Source organism: Sus scrofa, chromosome 13 (genome assembly GCF_000003025.6).
Source record: "Sus scrofa isolate TJ Tabasco breed Duroc chromosome 13, Sscrofa11.1, whole genome shotgun sequence".
Taxonomy (NCBI): Eukaryota; Metazoa; Chordata; class Mammalia; order Artiodactyla; family Suidae; genus Sus; species Sus scrofa.
The window spans coordinates 82,341,858-82,361,356 of record NC_010455.5 but is presented as its reverse complement, the minus strand read 5'-3'; the positions used below and the strand labels follow the sequence as shown (position 1 = coordinate 82,361,356).

Here is a 19,499-nt window from a genome sequence, read left to right as displayed (position 1 = left end):
CCTTCATATTTGCTCTTATTTTCTTCAGTATTTTCACAATCTCCATTTTGAACTTGGTGTCTCTTAGACTTTGGAGGTCTGTTTCATTTTTTGCTCCTTAAGGGGAATTCTCCTAATCTTTTAACTGGGAATGGTTCCTGAGCTTCTTCACTTTGCTTGTGCTTTTCTTATTGTGTGAGTTTAGGAAAAATAACAACTGTAGTCTTGGAGAGTTGTTTATATGTGAGAGCCCCCCTGGGTATTTTGTGAGGGCTTACTATTTATTTTTGGCATGGTGGCTACTTTTGTTTTGAATGCTTCCTGTTTCTTTCCCCAGTGTGTGCAGGCTGTTTATTGTCTTGATAGTGTGTTGCATGTGCTTCCAGGGAGATGGAGGCAATGGGCAGGGATAGTAGCCAGTGCCTGTTTGCTGGGCCCTTGACTGTGGCAATGACCCATAGGAAGATGGTGCAGGCTGCTCCTAGTTGCAGGTCCCTGGGAAGTGGTAGTGACCCTCAGGCAGGTGTAGGCAGCACCCAGAGCACTTGACAGTGACAGTAGCAGGGTGTGTGCATTTCCAGAGGAGTAAGAGCAATAATGGGTGGTGCTCGGTTTCAGTGCACTTCTCTCTGACAACCTCTGAGTGACTGGGGCCACAGGTAGTGCCTGCTCATGGACCCCTAGTGGTGGTGGGCCACACCCCCTCTGGAGTCAGAGATAACTGTGTTGGTTTCCCCCTACCACCTGTAGACTGTTGACCATGCAAGAAGCTCCCTGTCATTCTTAGCTTGTGTAGGGGACACTACCACCTGTAGCCAGCACAAGAGGTCCATCACCCCTAGTTCCACCCTCTGAGAGTGTGCATACACAGAGAAAAATATTCTGTGTAAGTCCGCCCCTCCTACTATTGCCCTTCCCAACAATGGCACCTTGATACTCCTGTGGGCCCAGACTTCCTCCCGGGTTCCCTCGACTATGGCTCTCTGCTCCCCATCCCTTGGTGCACCACCGCCGAGATCCTTCAGGTTGTCTCCACACAGCCCCCTCGTCCTCTCCCTGGAACTGACCTCTGGAGCCTGCCCAAGTGTCTCACGCTGTGGTGTCCAGGGGTGGTGGTACAGATGGTCTTTATGGCTCTCTCTCTGCTTTGCCCTCCTCAGTCCAGCTGCTGTACTTTTCTCTGCAGCTATGAGGTCACTCCTTCTTGGCTGAGCTCTGTCAGTTAGGTGGCTTCCCAGGATGTAGGTTCCTTTCTTCTTTCACAGCTCCCTCTCAGGTGTGCTAGTCCCATCCTCATTCCTTTTTCTCTCTCTGTCTCTTTTTATTTTGTTTTACCTAGTTATGTGGATGGTTTCTTGCCCTCTTTGGAGGTTTAAGTTCTTCTGCCAGCATTCAGTAGATGTTCTGTGTGAATCATTCTACATGTAGATGTTTTGTGTGTGTGTGTGTTTGTGGGAGAAGGTGAGCACCACGTCTCACTTCTCCATCATGTTTTTTTTTTTCTTTTAGGGCCGCACCTGTGGCATATGGAAGTTCCTAGGCTATGGGTCAAATTGCAGCTGCAGCTGCTGGCCTACACCACAGCCACAGCAATGTGTCATCCGAGCCTTGTCTTTGACCTGCATCACAACTCATGACAGCAGTGGATTTCTGAACCACTGAACAAGGCCAGGGATCAAACCCACATCCCCGTGGATACTAGTTGGATTCATTTCCACTGAGCCATAACAGAAACTCTTACTCTTCCACCATCTTGATCTCACCCCCTCCTTTTCTTTTCTTTTCTTTCTTTTTTTTTTTTTCCTTTTTTTTGGCCATCCCACAGCATGTGGACTTCCTGGGCCAGGGATCAGACCCAAATTTTAATTGTGACCTAAGCCACATCTGCGGCAACACCAGATCCTTAACCCACTGTGCTGGACCAGGGATCAAACCAGTGTCCCAATGCTCCCATTATGCTGCTGATCTCCTTGTGCCTTAACAGGAACTCCAATGTTACTTATATGTAGGTGTAAGGTCCATAATACAGGCCCCTCTTGTCATGGATACAAAAGCAAAAAAAAAAAAAAAAAAAGAATAGGAAAGGTCTCTTTGCATATAAAGATCAGAGATTCATCTGCAGTTTTTGCTTCAGTAGATATGCTTAACTGATGACAAGGCAGTTATTGTATCTGATATATGATGTCTTGCTACAAATGACCCCGTTAAGATTTGTAAAATTAAAAAATTATCAAGCATGGAATGAAACTTTCATCATGATGAGATCTGATGGGGCTGGTAGATCAATAAATGCATGGTTAATTTTGAGTAATGGGTGTGATTTCTTTCTTTTTGCTTGGGGGGAGGAGAAAAAAATAGCTTTATTGCTTTGCCAGGCAAAGGGGGCCACAGCAGGCTAATGCTTTAAAGACTGTGCCCCCGCAATGGGTTTGATTTTTAAATGTTGGTCATGAGTGTTCTTATAGTTGAGATACAGTGATGATTTTTAAAATCATTGGCCGTGGTTATATTCTGTGTAAGTATAATGATAACATAGTTGTATTTATTTTAAATACTATTTTGGTAGTTTCATTTTTTCCTTCAAAATCTTCACAAATTTTTATGGGTTAATTGTGAGTGGCTGTGGTATCATAATGAATTTTGATTTAAAAAAATTATTATTATTGCTCAATGAATTTTATTGCATTTATAGTTGTACAATGATTACTGCAACTCAGTTTTATAGCATTTCCATCCCAAACCCCCAGCAGATCCTCCTACCCCCCAACCTGTCTCATTTGGAAACAATAAGTTTTTCAAAGTCTGTGAGTCAGTATCTGTTCTCCAAAAAAGTTCATTGTGTCCTTTTTTCAGATTCTACATGTAAGTTATAGCATATGATGTTGGTGTCTCACTGTCAGACTAACTTCACTTAGCATGATAATTTATAGGTCCGTTGGTAGATTGTTTTTGTGCTTAATGGTTTTTAAAATTTATTTAAGGAGAATATTAGTAGTTTTTGGTTACACAACAGCTGGGTCTATGAGCAGTATCCTGAGGTTTGAGATTCTAATAATATCCTCTTAGGTATATTTCTTTCATGATGGAAATGCAAATTAAAATCACAATGTGACATCTAGTCACAATACACAATAAATATATTCCATCCACAATACATAATGATCCCTTCACAATATGCAATAAATAGTTATAATCTAGAATAAACACATAAAAATGCTGGCAACAATGTAAAGAAATTGGAATCCACTGCTTGAGGAAATGTAAAATGGTGCAGACAATAGGTCCAATAGTTTGGCATTTCCTCCAAAAGATAAAAACATAATCAGAGCTCTGTTCAGGAACTCCACTCTAGACATATGCCTCAAAGGGTTGACGGCAGGTATTCAAATAAAACATTGTACATGAATATTCATAGCGGCATTGCTGACATTGGCCCAATGCTAGAAACAATTCAAATATCCACTAGTGGATGAGTGGATAAGCAAAACAGGTAGACCTGTAAACCCCTCTATCATTCTACCATATACAGAAATGGAGTGAAATGGTACAGCCGCTGTGGAAAATAGTGTCGTGGGTCATCCAAAACTTAAGCATAGATTAACACATGGTCATGTTTAAAATCCAACACAGAGGCCCATGTCAGCTCTCACCAGCAGTTTCAAGTATAGGGAAACGTGTTTCTTCATTATGGTCTTGTTATCTTCTTCCAGAACCATGACTGATATATTTTAGCAACTTCAAAACCTTAATGGGTTGAAAGTGCCCGGGACGAGTGTGGAGTGGGTGACCTTTTCTTCATGGTAACATGGATTAGTACCTTCTTCTTTTTTAAATTGTAAGTAAAGTACATGCCATATCCAATTTAACCATTTCAAGCACACAGTTCTATGGCATTAACCACATTCGCGTTGTACGAATATCCTCACTACCCATGTTCAGAACTTTTTCATTTTTAATGGTGAATTTTTGTAGTCATTAGACACTAAATCCTCTTAGCCCCTGGAAACTGCATTTTAAATACTTCCTTTGAATTTGACTTCTCTGGATACCTCTATAAATGGAATTATGTCATTTTTGTCCTTTTGTGACAGGGCTTCTTCACTTCTCCTAATGGCTTCAAGTTTCATATATGTTGTCACATGTACCAGAGTGTCCCTAGTTTTTAAGGCTGGGTTTGTATGTATACCACATTCTCTGTATATCCATTCACCCATCTATGGACACTTGAGTCCCTTCTGCCTTTTGCTGTTGTGGTTAATGCTGCTGTGAATGTGGGTGTACCCTTATCTGTTCCAGTCTTTGCTTTCAATACTCTGGTGTAGAACTGATGGATTAAATGTTAATTTTCTGTTGAAGTTTTTGAGGAATTGCCATACTATCTTCCACAGAGGCTGCACCATTTCTCTTGATTCCTTTTATGGCAAAATTACAATGCAGTTTGTGGATCAACTGCATTTTGTTTCTCCACTTACCCATTGGTGTCCATTTGCATTTTTCTTCCTTTTGACTACTTTGAATATTATTGCTATCAGTAGATGTGTAAACCTGTGTTCAATTCTTTGTTATACATCTTGGAATGGAGTTGTTTTTCCATATAGTAATTGTATATTCATATTAAAAACATAGTTTGCACCCTTTTCCATGTCCACAATAATGATTAAAAGTTCCCATGTCTCCACATTTTTGTCGGTATTTTCTATTGTTAATTTTCTCAACAATATAACCATTTTAGAATCTATGAAGGAGTTATTGCATTGTGAATATAATTTGCATTTCCATCCTATCTTTCCATCTGCTTGTTGACCATCTGCATCTTCTGTGTGGATATGGGCCTACATAAATTTTTTAAAAAATATATTTAAAATAATTTGTCTTTGTTGATGAATTATAAAAGTTCTTGCTATACACTGGATAAAGACTCATCAGATATATAATGTGAAATTATTTTCTTCCATTCTGTGAGCTGTCTTCATTTCACAGATTGCATTTTTTTCATGCACAAATGTTTTTCATTTTGAGAAAATTCAATCTTTTATTGTTGCTGTTGCTTGTCCTTTGCTGACAGATCTAAGAAATCTTTGATATATCCAAGTATATGAAGGTTTATTCTCATGTTTTCTTGGAGATTTTACACAGTCTTCCCTTGGTATCTGTGGGGCATTAGTTCCAAATCACCCAGTGGTTACCAACATCCATGGAGGTGCATGCCCTTTATATAAAATGGTATAGTATTTGTAAATAACCTGTGTACTTTAAATCATCCCTAGATTACTTGTAAGAACTAATACAATATAAATGCTATATGAATATTGTAAATGCAATGTAAATGCTTTGTAAATAATTGCAGGCATGTGAGAAATTCAAGTTTTTCCTTTTAAAAATGTTTGGAATTAGAAATTTTTCCCCTCGTATTTCTGATCTGGAGTAGGTTGAATCCACGGATGTGGAACACGTGGATATATGGGGCTGAGTGAAATTTTACATTTTAACATTTAAACCTCTCATGTATTTTGAAATATGTTTCATATGTGCTACGAGGTGAGGGTCCAGCTTCCTTCCTCTGTGTGTGGCTAGCTAATTGCCTAGCATCATAGGTTGAAAACATCATTTGCCCCCAATTCCATGCTTTGACTCTTGTCTAAAATCAGTTCATCCTAGATGGAGCGCTTTATTTCTGGGATCTCCATTCAACTCCATTCATGTCTATGGATAACTCATGCCCGTGTCACAGTGTGTTCTTTCCTGTTGCTGTAGACCAATGTTTGAAATTGGGACATATGAGCCTTCCACTCTGATTTTCTTTGTCAAAACTGTTTTAGTTGTTTCAGGTCTCTTGAAATTCCCTACTTTGGGGTGTCTTCTTCTGCTCCCTTTCACATGAATGTGCCCCAATTTGATTACGCACTTGTCTTCTGAAGACACCCTGATTCCTGGAAGGTTTGGGCATTATGAGTAGAGCTTCTGTGCAGAATGGCATCCTTGTTTTCATTTGGATATAGCTTTTCAAAGCCGTTCCGTGAATACTGGAGGCATGATGGATGGATCTCAAGGTGTGAGACTTGTTTGGCTTTGGGAAATAGTGCCACACTCTTATCTCAAGCTGCCGAATATGCATTCCGTCAGCAATGAGGCAGAGGCGCTGCTCTTCCCTGTTCTCCAGTAATGGGTCCTGTCATTTGGGGAGGAGGTTAGCAGTTCTGATGTCTTTCTGCCTTATTGTTTTCATGTGTAACTCCTAATGGTATGCGATGTGGATCATATTTTTGTCCCCTTATCCTCTGAATATCTTCTTTGGCCAGGTGTCTGTTCAGATGTTTAGCCATTTTAATGCAGCTGTTTGTTTTATAGTTCTTTGTATAAAGGGAGTACCAATTCTTTATATGTGTTCAGCAAATATTTTTCTTTCAGTTTGATGCTTGTCTTTTGGTTTTCTGAATAAAGACTTTCACCAGGTAGAGATTTTAATTCTATAGAAAACGTGTTATTAACATTTCCCCCTTTTGTGTGTGGGCTTTTTTGTGTTGTGTATGAAAAGTCAAAGCTCAAGATCTATGTGGCCAAATGCATGGCCATGTTGATTTCCTTCTATAATGTTTAGAGTTTTATATTGTAAATGTGTCTGTGGACGTTTCTGAGTAGCTTTGGGTGTAAGCCATAAAGTTTATGTCTACATTCATTTTATTGTGTATGGTTTCTAACTGTTCTATAACTCTTTTTCAAGAAGTCATGAGATATTGGCCTCCATCCCTTTGAATTTCCAAAATATGATTAGTTCAGCAGACCTGCCAGCAGGGGTCTTGGCCTCTGCTGAACTGAGTGGCTGCAGCCTGCATTTCACAGTTTGCCAGCAGAGGGCACCAAGCCTAGCTCTTTCACCAGTGCAGTGCCTGCCTGACCTGCCCACAGACTTGGCTCTGTGCACAGTTGACAAGAGCTAGGTCTCCTCAGGACATGCCAGGGATTTGGGTTCGGGCAATGCAGGGCTGCATCCACATTGTGTGGATTTCATTTTCTTCAGAACCTGCTGCAAGGTGCCTTGATGGGAGGAAAAAGCGATGAAAAATTGGGGAGGATCTTTTGTGTGTGGCTGACTCCTGGGGGCCTATCATCAGAGGACCCAGCATGATGTACATAATTGTGACCTTTAGTGAGTTTTGTATGCAGAGCAGATGATGTTCTGTGTCCTTTGACTTGTGATGTTCTATCTTCCAAGCAATTGAGGGACATGTCCTTGGCTACTGTATGTCCTTGACAACTTTGTCATAAACTGACCACATATTTGTGGCTTTGTTCTTGGACTACTCCTCTGACTCGTGTGCCTCTTTTTGTGCTCTTTCTACACTGTTTGGGTCACTGTAGCTTTGTAATATGGTTTGATGCCATGGGCCGAATTCCCTCCAGATGGTGCTCTCCTTTCTCAGCCTTGGCTGTTCAGAGTCCTCCACGGGTCTCTACATTGTCAGGACTGTTTGTTTAGTTTCTGTTAAAAATGCCATTGGGGTTTTGTTAGAAATTGCATTGGATGTGTACTCTTTGGGCCACAGGTGAGGATGCATATGATGAATGAAAACCAAGGTCTCTGGACACAGGTCAGTTATTCTGAAGCATGTCATGTCTACTCAAGGCAGGCATTCTCTGAAAGGCCATATTGGCCTGGCCACTGATGTGGAGAAGTAGAGAAATGCACACCATTGACTGGAACATTGAAGACTCTGCTTGGCCTCAGGTGTCTCCCCATTTTGGAATCATGCAATATGAAAAGGGAAATCCAACAAAAGTACTGCTCCCTCTCTCTTTAAAGAATTGGCTTGTTACATCATAGAATAGAACCTTTATAGAACCCTTTGATGTTTCTCTTCTAAGGGCTACTCTAATACATGGGCTGGTATGAGTGGGATTCTGGTGTTTCAAAACAAGTAAGATGCTTAGAGATGCCGAACCCTATTCCTTCCTCTTTACTGACCTTCAATTCCTCTGGAATTGCAGGGACTAAATTTTATGGAGGTTTATTGAGGGATACTAGAAGGCTGCTGAGGCACTAATGGGGAAGATTTTGTTTTCTCATTGGGGTGCAACTTAGTGACCAGCCTGGTCTTTGGTGCTATCACTTCATATTCTCTAGACAGGTTAGCCAAATGGCACAGCATAGTCAAATCCTAACATCCCACAGGATGCACTAAAAGTCAAGCCACAAGGTAGATAACCTGCAAGACCTGAATGCATCAGAGGCTCTGATGTCAACATTCTTGAAAATAGTAGAATGTGGGATTCTTCAAAAAGCCCAACATAGACTGAAAAACTCATCTCTAAACTATATACCCAGACAAGAGTAGAACATAGTCCCACACACCAGACGTGTGAGGCTCTGGGAATGACAGGACTCTTCATGGCACCTGCACGCTGTAGGTCTGCAGAACAAGTCTGCTGAATGAATAAGGACCACAGTCCATCACAAGTCAGCCTAGATAAATGCAAGAGAAGGCCACTGGATCCTTTCCAGACCCTCTGCTCTTCTCTGTTATCCTCACTTCTGCTATTCCTCTCCTAAAGGGGAGGTGTAATAACTTTAAATTAGGAGAAATTCTTACATCAGTGAGAAAGTAAGGTCACACAAAAAATGGACAGGATTCTTGTAATTTATTTGAGTTATTTCCAAGCGACAGTTACAAAAGTTTTTAATTTTTATAATACTCTTGATAAGAAAATAAAATTTAAATAAAAATACATTCTCAACAATACAACATGGTTACACAAATTCACTACATTAAGTTTTGATAACTTACATTTTCAAACTGGACACTGTAAAAACCAATATTTACTAACAACATATTAATTTCCTAGATAATAAAAATGAAAGCAGATAGTATCAATCAAGACTGGTAATTTAACTCTAGAATGAGTCTTGTATTTTTCACATACTGTAAAGACACCTAAAAGGCTTTGTAGCATTTTGTCTTTACAGGATGTACCGTTAGGACAAATTAAAGGTGCTTTTACTTAAAAAAAAAAAAAATCTGCTTTCTAAAACCTTGCATGAATGAGCCTTTCTGATAAATGAATGAAATTAGGCTTCAGAAACAAACAAAAGCCATATCATTCATCACCTTTTTTTTGTAGAATAAGGAAAGCCGTGTTTTGACACTTAACAATTACCCGTGATATTATAAACAAATTTCTTTGGCAAATAAAATAGTTCAATTTGATAAATTATATTCCTGGGAGTAAAAAACGTTGCTATTGCCCATTATCTTATTAAATGAATGTTAAAAAAAAAGCGAAACAAAAAACGAAAAAACAAACAGTAACAACAAAACAAGCCACAGATCATAATTTCAACTGATGGAAAAAGCTAAACTAAGAGCCAGAACTGGCATTTATGGCAAGAGTTTCTCCATATCATCCTTTTCTTTCCTTCTTGGGGTTTTCAGGGTTTTAAGGTGAAGTGAGCTGCCATGTATTTTTTCAAGTGTGGAAAAGGCAGAGAAAGCAGATTCAGTGGTAAAAATCAAAGTACTCATAAGTAACAGCAGAGGAATGAGGCCCTTGGAGGCAAGTACGTACCTAGGCTACCTTGGGGGTCCCACTGACATGGTCTCTCATCTCAGAAGACTTTGAAAGAAAATTTCATTTCATATTACTTGTTTTTAGGCTGTGCCAAGATGGTTAATTCCAGTCAAACTGGCTGCTTAAAAGTGTCACGTGAAGAGAAGAATTAGTAACTGAACTCCTTTTCAAATTCTGAGTCACGTATTCACACAGCCTTGGTCCCTTTGAGAATGCTGTGAACTTTAGAAATAATCCTGAGGACTTGATATTAGAACTATTAGAAGAACATAACTAAAGAAGCCACTCCAGAGTAATGAATGGTACCTGGCAATGTTTACATTCCTTTGCAGGCAGACATTCAGAGACTCTTAAAAGGGAATTTCCGTCTGAATGAGATTCAACAATGAGAGATTTGTTAAATGGTAAAATTCTTCCACACTGATAAATCGGTATAGTTAATGCTCCTAAAATTCAAAGGATTTTTTCAAACTTGTCTTTAAAAATGGGCCAGGAATAGCCTACCATGATGCACACTAGGATTAATTCTTAAACAAAACCAACCGATTTTTACAAGTCTTTTAGAGAAATACATTGTTCAGTTGTAATCATTTATGGAACAACTCTGAGTGCCAATGGCCTTTAAAAATAATTACCTTAGTAACATTATAATTTAAAAACAGTAACTCGCCAATAACATAATTGGCAGAGTGTATCTTGAAATATAGCTTATGCTCAGGGAAACAAAAAAAGCACTACTAGCTAGACTTACATGAATAAGTCACAGTTTTAAACAGAAACATGTAAAATACTCCAAGGTTCAAAGTACCACATTTAGAAAATGTCTTGAATTTTAAAAGACAAAATAAGAGTACCATCGTTTTTAATACTGATGAAGCAAAGTGTATCCCTCTTCAAGGTGGCAACTCGCTTCGATTACTTATTTACAGTGATGATTGTTTGGGTAGAAGGAAATTACTAGGGAAAAAAACAAGATTCAAACAGTTGCTGGCCCAAATTCCATTTGGCTAGCAGGCAATAAGGAAACAGCAATGAAATATAAACATTTTTCAGGAAAGCACTATTTCTAGACTTAAACACTGATCATTCAACTGATCATAAAGATTAGATACCGCGGAGTATCTAGAGTGTAATCTGGGGTGGCCCGGATTACTAAAGTGCGCCAAGTGACTGTTGTTGAGTTAGCTCTCGCCTCACAGAGCAACAGGTGAAGTCAAGTGATTTTACCGCCACCTTTCCCCACTGTTGACTGTCTCTTCTTTTTCAGAAGAGAAGTCCTTAGAAGTCATGTTAACCTCAACTCTCAAATCAAGAAAATGAGTACCTGATGTTTAAAACAATGAAAAAAATTTAGTGGTCTCATTTTATTTCCTCTGCCAATCACTCATCCCAAATGTAAACAAGATGCACACAACAGTACCTGTTCCCTGATTCCTCCTTTCTGAGTTCTGTTTACATCTCTAAATAGGCAAAAGGATGCTCTGGCAGTTTTTGAACGTTTCTGTCACTGTCCCTAATGGAAACTGTAATGACCGTTGGACCAAAGGAAATCTTTTTTTTTTTTTTTTTTCTTTTTTGAAGAGGGAGAGTCTAGATGAACTAAATGGAAAGCTCTGAATAGTCATGGATTAGGATTTTCTAGTAAAACACAATGTTGGCAGTACAGAGCAGGCACTAATGGTAGTGAAAAGTCCACAGAACACGGAGTGTTACAAGAAGAGATGGTTTCTTGCTATGGAAGGGCTTCTCCTTTTGTTACAAAGCTTCTTTTCTTTAGGAAGACTCTATTAAAAAGAAGTTGCAGAAACATGGCTTTCAACACGTAAGATATGAAGGGAATCTTGGGTTTTAAATTCTCTAGGAATACGTCAATACCAGGATTCCCAAGCAGTTAATTTCGATTATTAAATATTAAATACAACGTGGATGCAGGTGACATTGAAGTCAATGTTCATTCTTAAATACTTTGAACAAAGTATACGATGAATTGAAAAACTCTGACAAAAATAATATTTTCCAGTTCTTCTGAATCAACTGGTCAAACTCTTAAGTTGTTTTCCCACCAATTGGATTTTCCCTAGAAAATAATACAAAAAAAATCAAAAGTTGAAAAACATAACATTTTAAAAAGTGACAACTATCTCATGGTATCCAGTAAATGTCTGTAATTCTCCCTTGATGATCTCTCAGGCCAAGTCTTATTTCATTCAAGTTTTTACTGACCATCTATTAAATGTCAGGCACTATTTTAGAAATTATGGACACAGTAGTGAACAGAACAGATAAAACGTGTGTCCCCATGGAGCTTATGTTCTGAAATAAAGAAAATAAGATAAACAAAATATTTAGAAAAAGAAAGACTGGTATTTTTTAATAGAGAAAAATATACCTAGGAAGGGGTACAGTGTGTGTGGGTATGAGGAGAAAAAAACTATTTAAGAAGGATGAGCAAGCACTGGCTAGGACCTCTTTAGAAACTTGCTGGAGCTCCAAGAAAACTGGATTACCCCCACTGGAAAAGAACAAGTTATGCTAGTGTAGAAAAGACAGTATTAGGATGCTTATACAACCTTCCTAATACGCTGAGCCTTCTACCTAGCGAGAACATAAATATGCACACCTGTCAAGTTGATCTTTATTATTTACCAGACACAACTGTTAATCCACATAATTAAAAAAATATATTTAAAATGGTGGGGCCCCTCACCCACCATTCACAGGCCCCTCACTAATTAGCTGTGACCTTGGGGAAGGCACTTAACTTCCCTGAGCCTCAGTTTCTCTAGCTGTGAAATGGGACTATAACCATGCTGGGCTGATGTGAGGATCAATGAGAGAGTGTGCACTGTGGCAAACACTTATTTGCTGGTCAAGAACCATCCCTCCCTATCTATCTTTGTGTAAATAGAAACCTGATATTCTAGTGCTAGTACTGGCAGCCTCATGTTTCAGGGGAAGCTGGAGGTAACTTTAGACAAGGTTTCTTTCCTCTTGAGGAGGAAACCGCTCTTTCTGCCTCTGGACACTATAATTTAAAAATGTGGAGCTATGAACTATTGCAGCCCAGCTGAGACCATGAGGGACAAGCCTGAAGAGGATGGCTGAGTGGCTGTCACTGAGATGACAGGGTTGAGCTCAACTAACCGGCTATAGAAATTAGGACAGTTTGTGAGATTAAAAATTTTCTTATTGTTTAAAGAAGCCACTTCAATTGGGATTTTCTGTTACTTGCTGCTCAGAAGAAACTAATACAATGTAAAGTACTAGTCCCAGTGCCCAGTGGTGAGGAGTAAATTCCTTAATAAACATGAATTGTTGCTACTGTCACCCACCACCGTGTCCATCTACGTCCAAGATGGAGCCAAAGCATCAACTATAAAATACTTCTAGCACTTTTAGAGCTATTTTTTTAGTACTCATGTATAGTGTATATATAAAAGAACAGAGGAAGATATAAAGGAGGAGGAAGATCGGTAAAAATAAAAACAAAAAACTATCCAATGATTATATTGGAATTTAACACTGAAAGTGGTGACAAAAGTACAGCGCTACCATGAGATGACGCCCAGAATTGAAAAAATTGAAAAAGACAAAGATCCCTCTACGAGTGGCCTGCACAAGAGAAAGGTTCTGAGCTGGTCCTGAAAGCGGAAGGTAAGCAGGAGGCCTGCACGTCAGGTGTGAGCAGAGGGCAGCAGAGGCAATCTCCAACCCTGTTCGAAAATGTTTCACGTTATCTTACAAACACTCACTTGCTCCCATATTTTGCACTACTCGATCTTTTCTTCCTATACTTTTCATGAGGTTCATCCAGCTTCTCTATGATGCTTTTTATTTGCTGAATTGTCTTAAAGGTTGTTACAGAATCCTCGATTACAAAGTTAGAATAGTCATCTGGCTCTTTTTGTGGTCCTTGATAGACGGCTATAGTTCCACAAGCCTCTACAAGGAGCAATAAAATCTCTGATCAGACAACTAAATTCATTAAATGTAATTTGTAGTATAAATAAGAACTTCTCAAGCTGGGAATATCTCCCCTGGAAATGCACAGACAACCAACATACATACATGTTATTCATTACGATCATTACATTTACACAAAAACAGTATTTTTACTTGAATATCTATGAAAAAGACTCCCTTTGGGAGTTTGTCAACTTTTATATAAGTAACATTTTGGCAAATCTGTGAGTATCTCTGATGTTAAGATAATGCCAAAACAACACTTCAGGAATTGGCGATGAAGGATCATGGTTATAGAAAAGTACTTTAATTGCATAGTTACCTTCCATTTTCTGCAGCTTAAGTAAACTGAGAGTAAAAAGGGAATAAATTCTTTCTGTTTCTCTGTCTTCATCAATATCTATTTGGATGTCTGCAGGGACACCTCTATGGCAAAAATGAAATCAAAGACATTGGAAAAATTTCACTGTTAACATGCTAGAGACTTTTGATGATTCGAGACTAAAAACAGAACCACAGAATTTTGCAGATGGAACCTCAGGAATCTAGAATAATCTGATAATTAAATAAAATGGGGCCAAGAGAGGTCATTATGTGACTCTAATCAAAAGGGGGGGGTTTTAAAGTGAAATCATTTTCACAACCTATGCTTCACCACAAAAGCAATATATTACTGTTTAAGCCTACAGGCTACCACAGCTGTTTCCTACAATTAGAAACAGAATGTAAAGCCCTTCTTCCCTGATATCTTGCTCAGGCTTGTGCATCTATTTAAATGTTGCCCCCCGCCTCCTTCTGACTTGTGCAACCACAATTTATTCGAGAACATTCTCATTACCCCTAGAAGGAAACCCCGCATTCATTAGCACACCCATTCTGCCTTCCCTCTAGTCCCTCACAACCACTAACCTCATAACCACTAACAGAAAATACTTCTCTCTAAATTTACTTATTCTGAACACTTTATGTAAACGTTATATACAGTATATGGCCTTTGTGTCTGGCTTCTTCCACTCAGCATGTCTTCTAGGTTCATCTGTGTTGCAGCATGTATCAGGACTCTGTTCCATTTTATGACTGAATAATATTCCATTACATGAATATAACACATCTAAAACAGAGCTTTTTTAATCAGAAAGAAACTTACGCAGTACATGGCTTGCAGCCGAGAGCATTTTCACTGGTCTCCAGACAGCAGAGCCAGCTTCCATTTAGATACGCAGAAGGATGGTAAAAAGTGAGCCTGTTCTGATTGCATCGGCTCACCCTGCACAGCACATCTATCCACTCGTTAGCTTCTACACAGTTATTTGCCTGGACATAGAGTGGTTTCTCCGTATGTATCACTTGGAACATCTTTGTAGGCAATTAAGACAAAAAGTTAGTAACAGAGTCTAAAAACCAAACATAGCACAAAACACAAAAAGGTATATAACAGAAATAAAGTTTGCTTGCCTATATAACGGTTGCTTGTGTATCTTATGAACTGTTACTTTTCAAGCAAGTTAGTCCCCAGGACAGTCTGAGTCAGAGGGCACTAAAACAGTACAAGTCCACAGGAATGGACTATCGTGTAAGCAGGAATAAAAGGCCAGAATTTCAGATGGAGGAAAAAGTATGAGTAAAGGTAGAGTAGTGGGAAAATCCAGAGAAACAGGGAAATCACCTTGATTAACTGAGTGTATTTGTATGTACTAAACAGCAGAAGGTAAGGTTGCACAGATTGGTTGGGGTATGTTATTAAAGACTTGAATGTCAAGCTGACAAGTCTGATAACATGAAAATGTGGAGAAAAGTACCTTTAACCTAATAGGTGAGGCAGACTATATACGGCATCAAGAGTAAGAGCTAGTTTTAAGACAGAGTCCTACCAGGTAATTATAAAATATTAGAGATTAATAACAAATATTAAAATAAACCTCTTTAAAACTTCCAGCTAAGTAATAAATGCAGTTGAAGAAGCTTTAAGTTATTTATGTAACTTACATTTTTCTTATTGAAAGAGCTCTCTTCCAGTTTTTCCACGGCAAGAATGTTTTTCACTGGAATGGTGTAAATTGCATCTTTGCCTAAATAATAAAAGAGGTAGGATAAAATTAAAATAATTTCCATCAGAAATATAAAGGTGAGGGGTTAACTCTATGAGGTTTGAGATCATTTTCCTGGAAGTTCCCATTTGGCACAGTGGGTAAAGGATCAAGCATTGCCTCAGCAGTGGCTCAGGTTCAATCTCTGACCTGGGAACTTCCACATGCTATGGGCACAGCCAAAATAAATTAAAAATATATATATATCATTTTCTTGATTGTAGGCATATAAATAACCTACAGATTTCCAACTGGTACAAATATAAGTAGTCTTTGTTTTATGTAACAAGTGAATTTTGATTATTTTCTATAATGTGATTCCCTCTATTTTTTGATATAAAGTTAAAATAGTTTCAGGGAAAAATGTGGGAATACATTTGATCTATGTAGAAAATTAAAATGTTCTATTTTGTAACATTAATTATATGGGAACTGAAAATATATATACATAGCAATAAAGGCCTACTCAAAACTTGCTGAAACATGGACTTTTCTTTCATACAGTTATTACATAAAGAGTGAATCTGACTATACCTAGGTGGATTTTTCTGTTTTCCAATCTGATATTTAGGTAAGGAATTAATCCTCAAAACAATGACTTGAAATTGAAAAACTGTTCATTACTGTCACTACTGGCTGGTCAGCTGACTAGAGCCACCATATTTACTCTAAGAGATAAAGGGAACAAAAAGTTTTATTTGGTAGAGTGAGTCAGCTAATTTACGAATTTGGAAATTTGAGTTTGCTAAAGGAGCTCCATAATAATATGGCACAATGATGTAATGCATTTCAATTAACAATTTACTTGAGAAAAAACTATATCCTATACAGTCATAGAAGTCATACACAGCTTATAAAAACTATAAGCACATATAATTATGACTTTTTCTGATCATTTTGTAATGTTCTTAGAAAATCAAAGCTCTGCTTCCACCTTCCACCAATCTCTGCTTTTAATGACACGTGGATTGAAATGCTGGAGGTTTAAGACCTCTACATTTGTATCATCCACGGATTCATGTACAGCTTTTTTGGTTAAAGATGCTAATTTGGTTGATAAAGGTTTTCTTCCTGAGAGATTAACACAGAACATCTGCTAAGCATGGTTCCTGGTGTAAATCTAACATTTATGATACACAATTTTTTAAAAAGATAAAAATCACTCAATTCACTGTCATACATGGAGTGTCTTCTATATACCAGACACCGACCTAACCCACTTGGGATACAGCAGTAAACAGAACACATAAAGCTTCTAATAAAGTCTAGAAAAACCGACAAAAGACAAATATTAGGTGGAGATGAATGCTATAATGAAGATAACTCAAGGTAGTGATTTGATAGAAAGTAATTGGGAAGTTACTTTAAATTGAGTGGTTAGGAAAAACTTTTCTCAGTTAAATTCAACAAATACAAATCATATATACATGGGAAAATAAGAAAAGGCTACCAGCAGTCTCCCGGAATTAGACAAAGTCTAATTTATTAGGGGGTGCGGGGAGGTGGGATGGGAGTAAATTGAAGGAAGCCACAGCCTGAGCCACACATAGGAAAAGACAGCCGCAAAAGGAGGACTGGTTAGAAGAGCTTCAAGCCAGAGTCAATGGACATAGACAGTTGGGGGGTAGGGTGGGGGGCACACTTAGATATGTATCAAGATGATTAATTGGTGAGCTGTATCTGGAACAGCTGGGTCAATCAGGTCCTCACCCATCCCCCCACCAGCTTGTGCTAAGCAGCAAATCAACAGAGGCATCTGCCCCAGGCTTAAAGCATAAGGATGGTACTGAGCTGGAGAGCAGGGTTACTGTAGGTTGTTGAGAGCACCCATGCCAAGAGACAAGCATCAGCATCCTTGCCCCTCAGCAGCTTGTCCTGTCCCTCCCCCGCAATCACTGGTGGTAAGCTACTGAACACTCAAGCAGGTGGATGAACCTTTAACACAAAGATGAGCAAATCACCAAAAAAATCACTAAGCAGATGAGGAAAATCAACACTCTGAAGGAGACACACATACAATAAAGAGAACATCTGAGGAAATCAGAGTTGTATAATAAGGGGCAGAAAAGACATATTTTGGGTACCAATCTACATAGGGAACTACAGAGATTCCAGAGAACTTTTAAATTTTGCAGAAATTTTCTATCTTTAGGTTTGTTGAATACACAAAGTATGCACATATCCTAGAATTGCGTCTTCATTTCTGGACAAATTACTATGCAGCATATGTAGAGAAAGCATGGTGCTCTCAGGCACATACGATGCCATTAGAGTTAATTTCAGTTAATAGTGTTGATTGGAATGAATTGCAAGGTGAATTAGTAAAATGGAAGATTTTACTAGGGACTCTCCAGATATATAGTACAAAAGGAAAAAGATACAAAGTAACAATGTCAAGAACCACAGTGGATGAATTTAGAAGTTTGATGTCTAATAAGTATCCCAGAAACAGAATAGTCTGTTCAGAAGAAAATTACCAATGAAAATATCCCAGAGATAAAGGTAGAAATCTTCAGAATGAAAGGATCCACCACCAAACAGGATGGGAGAAAAAAAAATACCTAGACACTGGGCAGTAAAAATATTAGAACCTGAGGGTTAAGAGATTCTATGGAGAAGAACCAAGATTGAGAATCAGAATGACATCAAAATTCTCACCACCAACAAGAGAAACAACAAACCATGGAGTAATATCTTAAAAGTTCTGAGGGAAATGATTTAAAATCCAATCTAGCTTATCATTCAAGAGTAAGGGCTCTTTATAAGCAAGGACTCAGAAAATTTATGGGCCTTAAAACCTATTTGAAATAATTCCTTGAGGACATACTTCTGGCAAAATAAACAAGAATCCAGGAAAAGGATAAGTATGTTATACAAGAAACAGTGCCAGGTAAAGAAATCAGAAAAATTGATAAGCATGGATAGAAAACAAAAAAAGATAAAAGAAACAAAAGAACTTAGTACTAAAATTTCAGGTAACTTCATTAGACAGATGCCAGGAAAAACGTAAACTGAAAGCATGCTCATGTTCTTAGCTTGAACAGAGACTGTGATTAACTGCCAACATTAAGATAAACACATATGTTTAAACCTGTCTGTTATCAATTTAAAAGTAGAAATAGGATGGCCAAATCCTCTCACTAGATAAATAGAGCGAGCCTGTGTGAGATTGATTATTCCAGTTAAAAAAATGCAGGAAAAGAAAAACAAAGCCAATAAATAGAAAACCCTAATAAATAGAAAACACAAAGCAAAGTAGTAATTACAGTAATCACAATACATGTGAGTGTATTAAAATTCCCTATTAAATGACTAAAATCCAGTTTGGGATAAAAATCACCATTACTTCCCTCAAAAGTTAAACACAGAATTAGTTACCATACAATTCACTGATTCCATTCCTAGGTATATACCCAAGAGAACTGAAAACACACATCCACACAAAAACTTGCACATGAATGTTCACAGCAGCATTATTCATTACAGTAAAAAACTGGCAACAATCTAAATGTATATCAACTGACGAACTGATAAAATTTGGAATATATCCAAACAGTGGAATATTTTTCAGCACAAAAGGAAAAAAGTACTGATTCATGCCATACCATAGAAGAAATTGGAAAACATTATGCTATGTGAAAGAAGCCAGTCACAAAAGCTTATATATTAAGTCCATTTATAGGAATAGGCAAATCTATAGAGACAGAAAGCAGATTTGTGCTTGTCAGGGGCTGGGAGAAGGTAGGGCTAAATGGTGACTGTTACTGGTCCAGGTTTTCTTTGGGGTGGAGGATGAAAATGTTCTGCAACTACTGGTGATTGCACAGCTTTGTGAATATACTCACAGTGAACTGTACACTTGAAGTGGGTAAATTTTAATGTTATGTGAATTATATTACCATTAAA

The 19,499-nt window shown here is 38.2% G+C and overlaps 1 protein-coding gene across 4 annotated transcripts in view; it reads right to left on the bottom strand.

Annotated features, from left to right (window-relative positions):
• Nucleotides 8,598-19,499, bottom strand: part of RASA2 (RAS p21 protein activator 2) — a 122,622-nt gene continuing 111,720 nt past the window's right edge. For all 4 annotated transcript variants that reach the window (XM_021069545.1, XM_021069542.1, XM_021069544.1 and 1 more), the window contains 5 exons: nt 15,493-15,575; nt 14,654-14,862; nt 13,829-13,932; nt 13,296-13,485; nt 8,598-11,620 (listed from right to left, as the gene is read on the bottom strand). In XM_021069545.1, coding sequence (XP_020925204.1) covers nt 11,590-11,620; nt 13,296-13,485; nt 13,829-13,932; nt 14,654-14,862; nt 15,493-15,575 — 617 coding nt within the window. In that variant the 3' untranslated portion in view covers nt 8,598-11,589. The remainder of the gene's footprint in view (nt 11,621-13,295; nt 13,486-13,828; nt 13,933-14,653; nt 14,863-15,492; nt 15,576-19,499) is intronic.